At 55.0% G+C, this 15,571-nt stretch overlaps 2 protein-coding genes and 1 long non-coding RNA gene across 3 annotated transcripts in view; 2 read left to right on the top strand and 1 right to left on the bottom strand.

Annotated features, from left to right (window-relative positions):
* The window catches only part of LOC145534149 (uncharacterized), a 541,812-nt gene that overhangs the window by 94,018 nt on the left and 432,223 nt on the right, over nucleotides 1–15,571 (bottom strand). The window contains exons 48-49 of the long non-coding RNA XR_014074275.1: nucleotides 15,052–15,163; nucleotides 7,405–7,516 (exon numbers count right to left, since the gene is read on the bottom strand). This is a non-coding gene — a long non-coding RNA (uncharacterized LOC145534149). The remainder of the gene's footprint in view (nucleotides 1–7,404; nucleotides 7,517–15,051; nucleotides 15,164–15,571) is intronic.
* Nucleotides 294–5,371, top strand: LOC145533978 (uncharacterized). Its single transcript, XM_081561335.1, has 3 exons — nucleotides 294–3,754; nucleotides 4,154–4,466; nucleotides 4,719–5,371. The coding sequence occupies exons 1-3, from the start codon at nucleotides 3,518–3,520 to the stop codon at nucleotides 5,345–5,347; spliced, it is 1,179 nt and encodes a 392-aa protein (XP_081417461.1). The 5' UTR covers nucleotides 294–3,517; the 3' UTR covers nucleotides 5,348–5,371.
* On the top strand, nucleotides 7,943–13,026 carry LOC145533912 (uncharacterized). Its single transcript, XM_081561260.1, has 3 exons — nucleotides 7,943–11,401; nucleotides 11,801–12,113; nucleotides 12,366–13,026. The coding sequence occupies exons 1-3, from the start codon at nucleotides 11,165–11,167 to the stop codon at nucleotides 12,992–12,994; spliced, it is 1,179 nt and encodes a 392-aa protein (XP_081417386.1). The 5' UTR covers nucleotides 7,943–11,164; the 3' UTR covers nucleotides 12,995–13,026.

Raw genomic sequence — 15,571 nt, 5'->3', positions numbered from 1 at the left:
CAACGGGAGGCCAGGCCCTGGGCCCCGATTGGGCACTGCCCCAGCCCGGAGCCAATCACAGTGGCCAGGGAGGTGGAACGCACCGATTGGCCAGGGCCAGGTCATGTGACCATACTCCCCAGGAAACTCAAATATTACCAAGGTTCCCTAAGAAACCAATGAACAGAATTATCCAGTAAAGGCAAACCGTGCTTTTTAATGAGGCCAATGTCACAGAAAAAAAAAAAATGCTTCACAATGAACTGCTCAAGGAAGCTACTAAATAAACTTTCAGAAAAGTTTAGTAGTTTTTTTTTTTTTTTTTTAATAGGGTGACGGAGAGCTATACCTTTCCCGTCTATGTGAATTTAGGTTTAAACTAGATTTCCCTTGGCTATTATATAAGACAAAAAAACCCACATCCCCCCCTTTCACTCCCCCCCACCCCCAAAAAGTGTTTTAATCTATAGAATTTTTGTGTCCTCAGTTGTGTCTGATTCGCGGCAACTCACGAACTCTACACAGCCAGGCTCTTCCGTCCATGGAATTCAGGGCAATTTTTTCTGTCCCAGTAAATGCCCACCCTGGGTGATCCAAAGGCAAGGGCTCAGAGGCTCCTGAGAGACTAACTCCTTTCAGCTGAGCACAGAGCTGGCTCCTCACTGGGATGCCTGTGGCCTGGGGCTCCCTGAGGGGAGAGCAGCACTCGCCCCACCGTGTGGTCACTGCTGGAAGTGCAGGCTGCTCCTCACTCCCCCTTGACAGTGTCCCTGAGGGCAGAACAGTGTGAATCGAATCAAGGTGGAAATGCAAACTCCAATGCAACCAAACTCCCCACAAGGTCTCTAAAACCACTCAGGAACAGGGAATTGGAAACTGCAGGGGATGACAGGAATGGAGATGGAGACTTGACACCTTACACCGAGTTCACTTCCAGTTATCCCTAGACAAACTTTCCATGAAAACTTGTCACAAATCTCGAAGAACAATGAGCAGAAACCGGACACGTGCTTTGAGTCTTCACACGCAAAACTAAAAGCCAGTCCACAAAAAAAAAAAAAAAACCCAGAGAATACAGTGGACTTTGCAAAATCAAAGATATCTACTGTGGGAAAGACCTCATGACAAAAGCAAAAGACAGGTCATACATCGCGAGACGAATGAGTGGAAACACAAAGCTTATCAAGGATGTGTCTCCAAACAGACAAAGAACACCAACGCAACAAGCCTGTGAAAACTAGGGAAAGGTCTGAAGGGACACCAGACTGAGGAAGACACACACAGAGGATCCCGGATGATGTCCAGCACTGAGGGCCTGAAGAAACAACGGTCTAGTTGCACCCCCTCAGGCCTGTGTGACCGTGGATGAGGCCTCTGTTTCCCGGTGGCTCTGAGAGATGGACAGGGAGGAAGGGGAAGAGAAGTCACTTGCATTTCTAATACTCACAGCAAAGTCTTCCAACGAGAAGGGAATTATCACCCCCACTGACAATGCCATTCACTGAAGTGATACCCACCAGTCCATCTAACCCAGAAGGGAAGGATGGACCTGTTCTCACAAAACGGCGAGAGATGGAAGAAGGAAGATCAAGCCCACACCAATCACTGGAAAGAGAAGCTGTGCTCAGGGCTTGAAAGAATTCCTATTGGGAAAATGATGTCACAGCCCCACAAGGCAATCCACAGCTTCGATGCTATTCCTCCCAAAATGCCAATGCATTTTCGCACCGAACAAAGAATTGCAAAAGGGGTACGGAGACAGAAAAGAGCCTAAACTGTCAATACAATCCGACGAAAAAGCCCCGATACGGACATCCAAGGTTGTGTGAAAGGAAATTAGACGACCAAACTAGGATCCTCAGGAGAGTATCGGAGAAGGCAATGGCGACCCACTCCAGTACTCTTGCCTGGAAAACGTCCTGGACGGAGGAGCCTGGTAGGCTGCAGGCCATGGGGTCACGCAGAGTCAGACACGACTGAAGTGACTTAGCCGCAGCAGCAGCAGCAGGACAGTATGCTATTGGGAATACAACAACACACACAGATCCAGATCGATGGAATAAAGTGGAGGGTCCAGAAACAAACCCCAGCATCCATGGTCAACTCATCTCTGACACAGAAGGGGAGAATATCCAAATGGGAACAAGAAAGCCTCTTCAATCAATGTCCATGGGAAAACCAGACAGCTACATCTGAAGAACGCTATTGGTTTTGATCTCATACCACCTCAATATAGGGGGAAAACCTCACCCTAAAGACTGATGTCATGAGATAGCTAGAAAGAAGCGTAGGTCAAAGGCTCCTTAACATCAGAGTCTCCTTGCCATTTGCTGGGCGGAGGTCGAAATGGGTCTCTTCAAGTAAGGCAAAGAGGTACACGAAGTACACCCATGGGTTTCCATCCAATGGAACCTCTTCACAACAGAGAAGCTAAGCATTCACAAATGCAAAAGATAGGAAACAGAACATGAGAGACTCCTTGCAAGTGGTGTATCTGAGAAGGGGTTCATATGGAAAGAGACGAAGAATGCACAGCACTCAGATTCCAAGAAACAACACCACCACCACCCTTGACCCTTCCCCCATGACCAACTCCGACCTAAAGCCTTTCTCTCCCTCTAACCTATCCCTAAAACATAACCCTCATCTAATCATATACATGTGCATCCCTAGCATCCATCCATCCACACACGAGAGAGAAAGAGGAAGACACAGACGGAACTGAGAAAGGAAAAGAGAGGGACACAGCCAGAGAGAGACACGGAACCAAAGAGAGGAAAGGAGTCGACGGTCCAGACTTTTCCTCAATCTGCCTCGAAGGTAGAAGCAATGACAGCGCCCTTCCACCCCAGAAGGGGGAAAAGGACGGAAGGTTTGGAGAGGAAAAGACAAGAACGCAGGGAGCCATTAGAAGCTCAGCCACCCGCAGAAGCCGAGCTGGGACACTTGAACAGAATCTCAATGGAAACAGAGGAGCAGAAAGTTGGCTACTCTTTTCTATAAGAGAGGGAGACCTTCGAGTCTTCCTTTCGGTCCTCCAACTTGGATGCGGGGTCTCAAAACAGTCAGGAGGGGGAGTGCCTTTTCCTGGGTACCACGGCACATCCAGGCCTCGTTCTGCCCCATTCTGTGCTGTGTCAGCCCTGGATGGAATCTTTCTTTCTGAAGTCTCAGCGCACAAGCTCCACGTGATATCGGCCCCAGGTGGAAAGGCATGGAGCTGCTCGTAGGCCGACAGACCTAGGAAGCAGATGGGAGAATGACCACCACTCTGCAGATGGAGAGACTGGGGCAACCCTGAGGGGCATATGCTTGTCCAGGGCCACACCACTTATGAGAAGAAGGAGCCTGGTCTGAGAGCAGTGGGGTCCTCGGAGCTCAGGCCCTGGCTGAACCCAGGCCTCCCCAGGGCTGTGGGCTGGGCTGTGTGGGTGTCACTGTGCCTGCACATGGCCTAAGGGGGGTGGTCGAGCAGTCAGAAACCCAGAGATTCCCTTGGGAAGTTTTGGGGAAGGGACCTCAGCACGAACCCCAGGAGATGATGTCACCTGCCGGCAACAGAACCCAACAGAACCCGCAGCCCGGGTATCCAGGCCTCCAGAGCGGAGAGGAGCCCCCAGCCAGTTCACTGGCTGCCAGGATGTTCGGCTGTTTGCCCCTGCCCAGAGGCCGGGGCCTCAGGAGTGCTCACAGGCAGTGTGCGCGGGCACCCTGTCGACGTTGGCTCAGGACACCCCCGAGAGGCCTCTGGCCCTTTGCCCGGAGAAACAGAAAGGTAACACGGGGAGCCCCAGGACGGACCAGGCCGCCTCTCCCATGCCACCCGGAAACACCGGGTCCTTTGCCTGTGTGTGTGGATGCGGGTTTCTTGGGGTGTGTCTCCCTCAAGGAAGCCCAGGCGGATGTGGGGTCAGAAGCCTGCGGACAAGTTGTGTCCACACCCCAGGGGAGAGCAGGCTGGGCGGGATGGGGAGAGTGCGGGCAGCGGCGGCCGCCCAGGCGGACCTCACACCCTCAGGTGGGTCTCTTTCCTCCCGGGTGGGGATCTGAGCAGACACACGTCTCTGACCCTTCTGGGAAGAGAAGTTCGAGCAGGCAGAAGCAGCGGCTCCACTGCCCAGGCCCAGCTCGGAAAACTCCTAGCATGGCTGGCTGACGGTCACTGTCGTTGCAGAGTTTCCCACGTGATGAGGCCGAGGACGGGGACACCCCATCCACCTCCCGGAGGGAGGGGTCGGAGCACCACCCCCCCGCCCGTGAGGCCCAGTGCAGGCTCCAGGTGAGCGTGCCCACGGAGGCATCAGCCCCACCGGGGGAGAAGCGGAGGCGGGGAAGGCCTGCTGCCGAGACACCGCCCAGGATACACCCGGCGGCCCAGTCTGAGGCTGCCACGGAGCTCAGCACACCCGGCTCCGACCCAGAGTCCCGAGAACCCCGGCCTCTGAGGCAGCAGGAGGACCTGGAGCCCAGCACGCCAGAGCACAGAGGTGAGGACGCTGGGGCTGGTGCACGGGAGTGTGTGGGGAGAGGGTGCTGAGCTACACAGGGACGAGTCCCCGAAAGCTGCTGCTGGGCCTGCAGCAAGCGCTGGCCTCACACCCCCCGCCCCCCATCTTGCACACTTCAGTCCCAAAAGACATCCGACGCTGGGTATTCTTTGGGAATCTCTTGGAAGCTTTCTGTCCCGGGAGACGCACATGCCAAGGCTGGCCTGTGGGCAAACTTTGCTTCTCCCCCAGCTCTAGCACTGGCCTCCAACTGGAACCAGGCTCCGCTTCCCAGACCTGTCCCTACAGAGGTGCTGGCTCCAGGTGCAGGACCCAGGGATCCACCGAGGGCAGATGGAGAACCGAGACTTGCCCTCGCAGAGACACCAGGCCAGCTGGGTACTGGCCAGCACACCGGGCAGATCGGATCTCCATGCCTGCAGGACCCCCAGCCCCAGGCACTGATGTCCCACCCCCTCAGCCAGAACCTCCACCTCCACGTGCACCTCTACCTGCTCGGGCTCTGGCAGGAGAACCCGAGGCAGAGGAGGAGTCACCGCCTCGGCAGGGAGAGCCTGCCCTGGCTCCCGCGCAACACCCAGACGCCCACGATGACTCACCCACCCCTGCAGGGAGAACGAGCCCCCGCTCTGGACAGACACCCAGAGCCCTTGCCGGAAACACCACGTCCAGGGGAGCGGTCGGCTCTGCAGCCTCCATCCCCGTCTGCTCACCGTGGACGCTGGCAACTCGGTCTGCCCCCAGGGGACATGGAGTTCCTTTCCCCTGAACTGCTTTGCATTTGGTTTGTTTCCACCTTTCTGGTGATGTTTTATTTTTTGTATGGTTTCCTGTACTTTTGTTGGTTAAGTTGGGATTAGTAAACTTTTTCATCATTGTTGCAATTTGGGAACACTGTTGTGTAACTCTGGTGATACTGTGTTACCATCACCACTTTGTAGTTTCAGACCCGTTTGATCTTTACGCCCCACCCCCCCAACAAAGCCTGGATTCAAGGCAAGCACGCCCTGTTCATCCCTTCCCCCGATCCTGAACACAATTTCATCCTTTCTTTGTGCATTCCTTCCTATATTCTTGGTGTCCCCAATCAATGACTCTCAGTGAAATGACTGACGGAGTGTTTTTTGGACTCTCCAACTACTGTAAGACTCCATTGGAGAGTTCTCATTTGTATGTCATTTGAACTAGCCTTTGATATCTGAAAGGACGGTGTACGTCCTTTCAAGATACCATGTGCCAAACGAAGCCCTTTTGGCAACTGCCATCATTATCTCCAGGCAGGCATTGCTGTGTCAAGGGTGACATCTCAGCCAGAAGGCAGAGGCTGAGCTCGTCTTGTTGCACCAGCTCCCAAAAGAAGCCAAGAAAGGGAGCTGGAACAACAAACCACCCCAACACCCAGGAAAGCGTTCTTCATGACAGAAGGCTAGAAAATGACCCAACATCCTTGTGGCCCAGAACCCCTCTAGAAAATCACTGTTCCATAAAAAAGAGAAACACATGGGAAGTTCCAAGGAGAGGCAATGCCCATGGCCCGTGTACTTGAGAGACGGCCTGACCGCTCCGGGGAAGACACGCACCGACGGAACCCCTTGGGAAACAGCAGTGATAGTCCTCACCGTCGTAAGGGTTTCCTCTGGGGACAACCTGCCCGGGGCACCACACGAGGGAGCAGACCGGCTTCTCTTCCTCTGCCCCCACACCATTCACTCATGAAGGCAGCTCAGGTGTTCTCATGCCCTGCCTGCCTGCCTGCCTGGCTCATCCGTGAGCTGTGACCACCTACAGGGCAGGACTCCACCTTCTCCTCTCTGTGTACCGTGAATCTGCACACAGTGGGCTTGCAGAACCTTAGGAGACTTGAGCCATTCCCACTCGAGCCAGAACCCTCCCCAGGAAGGAAAACAGCTGTGGAGTCATTTTGGCCCCAGCACTGGTTCGAAAGCCTGGCGCCTCCTACAGCCTCTACGGTGTGAAGAGGGAGGTCCCTTCTGACAGAGCTTTCCGGGTCTCAGATCTAAGCTGTTGTTTCACTGTCAGCTGTGTCTCTTCCGTTGCAGCCAGGTGGGCCACGCTGCTCCAAAGGAGCTCACAAGCTGAGTTTCAAGGGAGGTATAGAGAGGACAGGGATGGCTACAACGTACTGCAAACTGAGTGAGGGTCCCCACAATCCTCAGCAAAGGTCTGTGGTGTGCAAGTGGGGAGTAGAGGGCCCCCAAGTTCCAAAGGAAGGGAGGTAGTCGGGAGCTAAAGCCCTTGGCCGCTGTGGTAGTAGCTGCAGATGGCAGCTCGTCCACAGTGCACTTCGAATGAGGTCATATGAGCGGGACTCTGGAAATGGCTCCGAAATCGGGAGAAAGGGGTCAGGGTATGTGGGAATCCGGCGGGGGTGGGGGGTGGATGAAGGAAGGTGTCCCTCCTCTCTCCAGTGCAATTTGGTTTGGTGAGTCTCAAAGCTACCAGATGGCACTTCCCAAGTCAGGCCCCCGCAGGAATCAGGGTGGGCTGCATGCCTCGGCCCCTGCCACAGGGACAAGCCACACCAGTGGCCTCCCTGAGCTCCAATGGCCGGATCTGGGGGTTCTGTCTGGGTGCACACCTCCTTGCTGTGGCCAAGTTCCCCCCTTCTCTGAGCACCAGCTTCATCCTCTCGAATGAGGACATCGATTGCTACCTTGGCACGTTACTCTCTTCATCCTGTGAAGACTCATTAGGCTTATCCTACAATTACTAGCTGGCCCGAAGAGATATCTCCTGAATCCAGATTAAGCTGGAGTCTCCCAGGCTCATCTGGCATGTCTTCCCTGAAGTCTGCCAAAACCCACACCCTTGCATTTCCAGGGACTCCCCTTAGCCAGCTGGGCAGAAAACCCAGCATGGTTCAAACAAGCTGACAGACAAGCGGGAGAGGACTCACGGGCAGACGGCTTCCCTCAGGTCTCGGGTGGAGCTCTGGGACCACAGCAGCAACGGGCCATCCCAGGCCCTGGGCTCAGCAGCGCCCTCATTCTCAGGCCGGCGGCTCTGCCCTGAGGGGAGCAGGAAGGTCACCAACTGCCGCAGGCGGGCCTCACGCCCCTCCCACTGCTGGAGCCTGACCTCCCCCGGCCCCACCCCTTCCCCTACCCCAGCAGGACGACAGCTCGTCTTCCCCTGGCTTCCAACGGGAGGCCAGGCCCTGGGCCCCGATTGGGCACTGCCCCAGCCCGGAGCCAATCACAGTGGCCAGGGAGGTGGAAAGCACCGATTGGCCAGGGCCAGGTCATGTGACCATACTCCCCAGGAAACTCAAATATTACCAAGGTTCCCTAAGAAACCAATGAACAGAATTATCCAGTAAAGGCAAACCGTGCTTTTTAATGAGGCCAATGTCACAGAAAAAAAAAAAAATGCTTCACAATGAACTGCTCAAGGAAGCTACTAAATAAACTTTCAGAAAAGTTTAGTAGTTTTTTTTTTTTTTTTTTAATAGGGTGACGGAGAGCTATACCTTTCCCGTCTATGTGAATTTAGGTTTAAACTAGATTTCCCTTGGCTATTATATAAGACAAAAAAACCCACATCCCCCCCTTTCACTCCCCCCCACCCCCAAAAAGTGTTTTAATCTATAGAATTTTTGTGTCCTCAGTTGTGTCTGATTCGCGGCAACTCACGAACTCTACACAGCCAGGCTCTTCCATCCATGGAATTCAGGGCAATTTTTTCTGTCCCAGTAAATGCCCACCCTGGGTGATCCAAAGGCAAGGGCTCAGAGGCTCCTGAGAGACTAACTCCTTTCAGCTGAGCACAGAGCTGGCTCCTCACTGGGATGCCTGTGGCCTGGGGCTCCCTGAGGGGAGAGCAGCACTCGCCCCACCGTGTGGTCACTGCTGGAAGTGCAGGCTGCTCCTCACTCCCCCTTGACAGTGTCCCTGAGGGCAGAACAGTGTGAATCGAATCAAGGTGGAAATGCAAACTCCAATGCAACCAAACTCCCCACAAGGTCTCTAAAACCACTCAGGAACAGGGAATTGGAAACTGCAGGGGATGACAGGAATGGAGATGGAGACTTGACACCTTACACCGAGTTCACTTCCAGTTATCCCTAGACAAACTTTCCATGAAAACTTGTCACAAATCTCGAAGAACAATGAGCAGAAACCGGACACGTGCTTTGAGTCTTCACACGCAAAACTAAAAGCCAGTCCACAAAAAAAAAAAAAACCCAGAGAATACAGTGGACTTTGCAAAATCAAAGATATCTACTGTGGGAAAGACCTCATGACAAAAGCAAAAGACAGGTCATACATCGCGAGACGAATGAGTGGAAACACAAAGCTTATCAAGGATGTGTCTCCAAACAGACAAAGAACACCAACGCAACAAGCCTGTGAAAACTAGGGAAAGGTCTGAAGGGACACCAGACTGAGGAAGACACACACAGAGGATCCCGGATGATGTCCAGCACTGAGGGCCTGAAGAAACAACGGTCTAGTTGCACCCCCTCAGGCCTGTGTGACCGTGGATGAGGCCTCTGTTTCCCGGTGGCTCTGAGAGATGGACAGGGAGGAAGGGGAAGAGAAGTCACTTGCATTTCTAATACTCACAGCAAAGTCTTCCAACGAGAAGGGAATTATCACCCCCACTGACAATGCCATTCACTGAAGTGATACCCACCAGTCCATCTAACCCAGAAGGGAAGGATGGACCTGTTCTCACAAAACGGCGAGAGATGGAAGAAGGAAGATCAAGCCCACACCAATCACTGGAAAGAGAAGCTGTGCTCAGGGCTTGAAAGAATTCCTATTGGGAAAATGATGTCACAGCCCCACAAGGCAATCCACAGCTTCGATGCTATTCCTCCCAAAATGCCAATGCATTTTCGCACCGAACAAAGAATTGCAAAAGGGGTACGGAGACAGAAAAGAGCCTAAACTGTCAATACAATCCGACGAAAAAGCCCCGATACGGACATCCAAGGTTGTGTGAAAGGAAATTAGACGACCAAACTAGGATCCTCAGGAGAGTATCGGAGAAGGCAATGGCGACCCACTCCAGTACTCTTGCCTGGAAAACGTCCTGGACGGAGGAGCCTGGTAGGCTGCAGGCCATGGGGTCACGCAGAGTCAGACACGACTGAAGTGACTTAGCCGCAGCAGCAGCAGCAGGACAGTATGCTATTGGGAATACAACAACACACACAGATCCAGATCGATGGAATAAAGTGGAGGGTCCAGAAACAAACCCCAGCATCCATGGTCAACTCATCTCTGACACAGAAGGGGAGAATATCCAAATGGGAACAAGAAAGCCTCTTCAATCAATGTCCATGGGAAAACCAGACAGCTACATCTGAAGAACGCTATTGGTTTTGATCTCATACCACCTCAATATAGGGGGAAAACCTCACCCTAAAGACTGATGTCATGAGATAGCTAGAAAGAAGCGTAGGTCAAAGGCTCCTTAACATCAGAGTCTCCTTGCCATTTGCTGGGCGGAGGTCGAAATGGGTCTCTTCAAGTAAGGCAAAGAGGTACACGAAGTACACCCATGGGTTTCCATCCAATGGAACCTCTTCACAACAGAGAAGCTAAGCATTCACAAATGCAAAAGATAGGAAACAGAACATGAGAGACTCCTTGCAAGTGGTGTATCTGAGAAGGGGTTCATATGGAAAGAGACGAAGAATGCACAGCACTCAGATTCCAAGAAACAACACCACCACCACCCTTGACCCTTCCCCCATGACCAACTCCGACCTAAAGCCTTTCTCTCCCTCTAACCTATCCCTAAAACATAACCCTCATCTAATCATATACATGTGCATCCCTAGCATCCATCCATCCACACACGAGAGAGAAAGAGGAAGACACAGACGGAACTGAGAAAGGAAAAGAGAGGGACACAGCCAGAGAGAGACACGGAACCAAAGAGAGGAAAGGAGTCGACGGTCCAGACTTTTCCTCAATCTGCCTCGAAGGTAGAAGCAATGACAGCGCCCTTCCACCCCAGAAGGGGGAAAAGGACGGAAGGTTTGGAGAGGAAAAGACAAGAACGCAGGGAGCCATTAGAAGCTCAGCCACCCGCAGAAGCCGAGCTGGGACACTTGAACAGAATCTCAATGGAAACAGAGGAGCAGAAAGTTGGCTACTCTTTTCTATAAGAGAGGGAGACCTTCGAGTCTTCCTTTCGGTCCTCCAACTTGGATGCGGGGTCTCAAAACAGTCAGGAGGGGGAGTGCCTTTTCCTGGGTACCACGGCACATCCAGGCCTCGTTCTGCCCCATTCTGTGCTGTGTCAGCCCTGGATGGAATCTTTCTTTCTGAAGTCTCAGCGCACAAGCTCCACGTGATATCGGCCCCAGGTGGAAAGGCATGGAGCTGCTCGTAGGCCGACAGACCTAGGAAGCAGATGGGAGAATGACCACCACTCTGCAGATGGAGAGACTGGGGCAACCCTGAGGGGCATATGCTTGTCCAGGGCCACACCACTTATGAGAAGAAGGAGCCTGGTCTGAGAGCAGTGGGGTCCTCGGAGCTCAGGCCCTGGCTGAACCCAGGCCTCCCCAGGGCTGTGGGCTGGGCTGTGTGGGTGTCACTGTGCCTGCACATGGCCTAAGGGGGGTGGTCGAGCAGTCAGAAACCCAGAGATTCCCTTGGGAAGTTTTGGGGAAGGGACCTCAGCACGAACCCCAGGAGATGATGTCACCTGCCGGCAACAGAACCCAACAGAACCCGCAGCCCGGGTATCCAGGCCTCCAGAGCGGAGAGGAGCCCCCAGCCAGTTCACTGGCTGCCAGGATGTTCTGCTGTTTGCCCCTGCCCAGAGGCCGGGGCCTCAGGAGTGCTCACAGGCAGTGTGCGCGGGCACCCTGTCGACGTTGGCTCAGGACACCCCCGAGAGGCCTCTGGCCCTTTGCCCGGAGAAACAGAAAGGTAACACGGGGAGCCCCAGGACGGACCAGGCCGCCTCTCCCATGCCACCCGGAAACACCGGGTCCTTTGCCTGTGTGTGTGGATGCGGGTTTCTTGGGGTGTGTCTCCCTCAAGGAAGCCCAGGCGGATGTGGGGTCAGAAGCCTGCGGACAAGTTGTGTCCACACCCCAGGGGAGAGCAGGCTGGGCGGGATGGGGAGAGTGCGGGCAGCGGCGGCCGCCCAGGCGGACCTCACACCCTCAGGTGGGACTCTTTCCTCCCGGGTGGGGATCTGAGCAGACACACGTCTCTGACCCTTCTGGGAAGAGAAGTTCGAGCAGGCAGAAGCAGCGGCTCCACTGCCCAGGCCCAGCTCGGAAAACTCCTAGCATGGCTGGCTGACGGTCACTGTCGTTGCAGAGCTTCCCACGTGATGAGGCCGAGGACGGGGACACCCCATCCACCTCCCGGAGGGAGGGGTCGGAGCACCACCCCCCCGCCCGTGAGGCCCAGTGCAGGCTCCAGGTGAGCGTGCCCACGGAGGCATCAGCCCCACCGGGGGAGAAGCGGAGGCGGGGAAGGCCTGCTGCCGAGACACCGCCCAGGATACACCCGGCGGCCCAGTCTGAGGCTGCCACGGAGCTCAGCACACCCGGCTCCGACCCAGAGTCCCGAGAACCCCGGCCTCTGAGGCAGCAGGAGGACCTGGAGCCCAGCACGCCAGAGCACAGAGGTGAGGACGCTGGGGCTGGTGCACGGGAGTGTGTGGGGAGGGGGTGCTGAGCTACACAGGGACGAGTCCCCGAAAGCTGCTGCTGGGCCTGCAGCAAGCGCTGGCCTCACACCCCCCGCCCCCCATCTTGCACACTTCAGTCCCAAAAGACATCCGACGCTGGGTATTCTTTGGGAATCTCTTGGAAGCTTTCTGTCCCGGGAGACGCACATGCCAAGGCTGGCCTGTGGGCAAACTTTGCTTCTCCCCCAGCTCTAGCACTGGCCTCCAACTGGAACCAGGCTCCGCTTCCCAGACCTGTCCCTACAGAGGTGCTGGCTCCAGGTGCAGGACCCAGGGATCCACCGAGGGCAGATGGAGAACCGAGACTTGCCCTCGCAGAGACACCAGGCCAGCTGGGTACTGGCCAGCACACCGGGCAGATCGGATCTCCATGCCTGCAGGACCCCCAGCCCCAGGCACTGATGTCCCACCCCCTCAGCCAGAACCTCCACCTCCACGTGCACCTCTACCTGCTCGGGCTCTGGCAGGAGAACCCGAGGCAGAGGAGGAGTCACCGCCTCGGCAGGGAGAGCCTGCCCTGGCTCCCGCGCAACACCCAGACGCCCACGATGACTCACCCACCCCTGCAGGGAGAACGAGCCCCCGCTCTGGACAGACACCCAGAGCCCTTGCCGGAAACACCACGTCCAGGGGAGCGGTCGGCTCTGCAGCCTCCATCCCCGTCTGCTCACCGTGGACGCTGGCAACTCGGTCTGCCCCCAGGGGACATGGAGTTCCTTTCCCCTGAACTGCTTTGCATTTGGTTTGTTTCCACCTTTCTGGTGATGTTTTATTTTTTGTATGGTTTCCTGTACTTTTGTTGGTTAAGTTGGGATTAGTAAACTTTTTCATCATTGTTGCAATTTGGGAACACTGTTGTGTAACTCTGGTGATACTGTGTTACCATCACCACTTTGTAGTTTCAGACCCGTTTGATCTTTACGCCCCACCCCCCCAACAAAGCCTGGATTCAAGGCAAGCACGCCCTGTTCATCCCTTCCCCCGATCCTGAACACAATTTCATCCTTTCTTTGTGCATTCCTTCCTATATTCTTGGTGTCCCCAATCAATGACTCTCAGTGAAATGACTGACGGAGTGTTTTTTGGACTCTCCAACTACTGTAAGACTCCATTGGAGAGTTCTCATTTGTATGTCATTTGAACTAGCCTTTGATATCTGAAAGGACGGTGTACGTCCTTTCAAGATACCATGTGCCAAACGAAGCCCTTTTGGCAACTGCCATCATTATCTCCAGGCAGGCATTGCTGTGTCAAGGGTGACATCTCAGCCAGAAGGCAGAGGCTGAGCTCGTCTTGTTGCACCAGCTCCCAAAAGAAGCCAAGAAAGGGAGCTGGAACAACAAACCACCCCAACACCCAGGAAAGCGTTCTTCATGACAGAAGGCTAGAAAATGACCCAACATCCTTGTGGCCCAGAACCCCTCTAGAAAATCACTGTTCCATAAAAAAGAGAAACACATGGGAAGTTCCAAGGAGAGGCAATGCCCATGGCCCGTGTACTTGAGAGACGGCCTGACCGCTCCGGGGAAGACACGCACCGACGGAACCCCTTGGGAAACAGCAGTGATAGTCCTCACCGTCGTAAGGGTTTCCTCTGGGGACAACCTGCCCGGGGCACCACACGAGGGAGCAGACCGGCTTCTCTTCCTCTGCCCCCACACCATTCACTCATGAAGGCAGCTCAGGTGTTCTCATGCCCTGCCTGCCTGCCTGCCTGGCTCATCCGTGAGCTGTGACCACCTACAGGGCAGGACTCCACCTTCTCCTCTCTGTGTACCGTGAATCTGCACACAGTGGGCTTGCAGAACCTTAGGAGACTTGAGCCATTCCCACTCGAGCCAGAACCCTCCCCAGGAAGGAAAACAGCTGTGGAGTCATTTTGGCCCCAGCACTGGTTCGAAAGCCTGGCGCCTCCTACAGCCTCTACGGTGTGAAGAGGGAGGTCCCTTCTGACAGAGCTTTCCGGGTCTCAGATCTAAGCTGTTGTTTCACTGTCAGCTGTGTCTCTTCCGTTGCAGCCAGGTGGGCCACGCTGCTCCAAAGGAGCTCACAAGCTGAGTTTCAAGGGAGGTATAGAGAGGACAGGGATGGCTACAACGTACTGCAAACTGAGTGAGGGTCCCCACAATCCTCAGCAAAGGTCTGTGGTGTGCAAGTGGGGAGTAGAGGGCCCCCAAGTTCCAAAGGAAGGGAGGTAGTCGGGAGCTAAAGCCCTTGGCCGCTGTGGTAGTAGCTGCAGATGGCAGCTCGTCCACAGTGCACTTCGAATGAGGTCATATGAGCGGGACTCTGGAAATGGCTCCGAAATCGGGAGAAAGGGGTCAGGGTATGTGGGAATCCGGCGGGGGTGGGGGGTGGATGAAGGAAGGTGTCCCTCCTCTCTCCAGTGCAATTTGGTTTGGTGAGTCTCAAAGCTACCAGATGGCACTTCCCAAGTCAGGCCCCCGCAGGAATCAGGGTGGGCTGCGTGCCTCGGCCCCTGCCACAGGGACAAGCCACACCAGTGGCCTCCCTGAGCTCCAATGGCCGGATCTGGGGGTTCTGTCTGGGTGCACACCTCCTTGCTGTGGCCAAGTTCCCCCCTTCTCTGAGCACCAGCTTCATCCTCTCGAATGAGGACATCGATTGCTACCTTGGCACGTTACTCTCTTCATCCTGTGAAGACTCATTAGGCTTATCCTACAATTACTAGCTGGCCCGAAGAGATATCTCCTGAATCCAGATTAAGCTGGAGTCTCCCAGGCTCATCTGGCATGTCTTCCCTGAAGTCTGCCAAAACCCACACCCTTGCATTTCCAGGGACTCCCCTTAGCCAGCTGGGCAGAAAACCCAGCATGGTTCAAACAAGCTGACAGACAAGCGGGAGAGGACTCACGGGCAGACGGCTTCCCTCAGGTCTCGGGTGGAGCTCTGGGACCACAGCAGCAACGGGCCATCCCAGGCCCTGGGCTCAGCAGCGCCCTCATTCTCAGGCCGGCGGCTCTGCCCTGAGGGGAGCAGGAAGGTCACCAACTGCCGCAGGCGGGCCTCACGCCCCTCCCACTGCTGGAGCCTGACCTCCCCCGGCCCCACCCCTTCCCCTACCCCAGCAGGACGACAGCTCGTCTTCCCCTGGCTTCCAACGGGAGGCCAGGCCCTGGGCCCCGATTGGGCACTGCCCCAGCCCGGAGCCAATCACAGTGGCCAGGGAGGTGGAACGCACCGATTGGCCAGGGCCAGGTCATGTGACCATACTCCCCAGGAAACTCAAATATTACCAAGGTTCCCTAAGAAACCAATGAACAGAATTATCCAGTAAAGGCAAACCATGCTTTTTAATGAGGCCAATGTCACAGAAAAAAAAAAAAATGCTTCACAATGAACTGCTCAAGGAAGCTACTAAATAAACTTTCAGA

Source organism: Giraffa tippelskirchi, chromosome 14, assembly GCF_054371585.1.
Source record: "Giraffa tippelskirchi isolate mGirTip1 chromosome 14, T2T-mGirTip1v1.2.pri, whole genome shotgun sequence".
NCBI classification, from domain to species: Eukaryota; Metazoa; Chordata; class Mammalia; order Artiodactyla; family Giraffidae; genus Giraffa; species Giraffa tippelskirchi.
This window is presented reverse-complemented; position numbering and strand designations above follow the sequence as displayed.

Bases quoted from the DNA above. Each gene is read 5' to 3' on its own strand.
- LOC145533978 (XM_081561335.1), top strand. From the start codon at position 3,518: ATGATGTCACCTGCCGGCAACAGAACCCAACAGAACCCGCAGCCCGGG. The intron at 3,755-4,153 runs GTAACACGGGGA...CTGTCGTTGCAG, and splicing joins TTGCCCGGAGAAACAGAAAG to AGTTTCCCACGTGATGAGGC. The intron at 4,467-4,718 runs GTGAGGACGCTG...CTTCTCCCCCAG, and splicing joins CAGCACGCCAGAGCACAGAG to CTCTAGCACTGGCCTCCAAC.
- LOC145533912 (XM_081561260.1), top strand. From the start codon at position 11,165: ATGATGTCACCTGCCGGCAACAGAACCCAACAGAACCCGCAGCCCGGG. The intron at 11,402-11,800 runs GTAACACGGGGA...CTGTCGTTGCAG, and splicing joins TTGCCCGGAGAAACAGAAAG to AGCTTCCCACGTGATGAGGC. The intron at 12,114-12,365 runs GTGAGGACGCTG...CTTCTCCCCCAG, and splicing joins CAGCACGCCAGAGCACAGAG to CTCTAGCACTGGCCTCCAAC.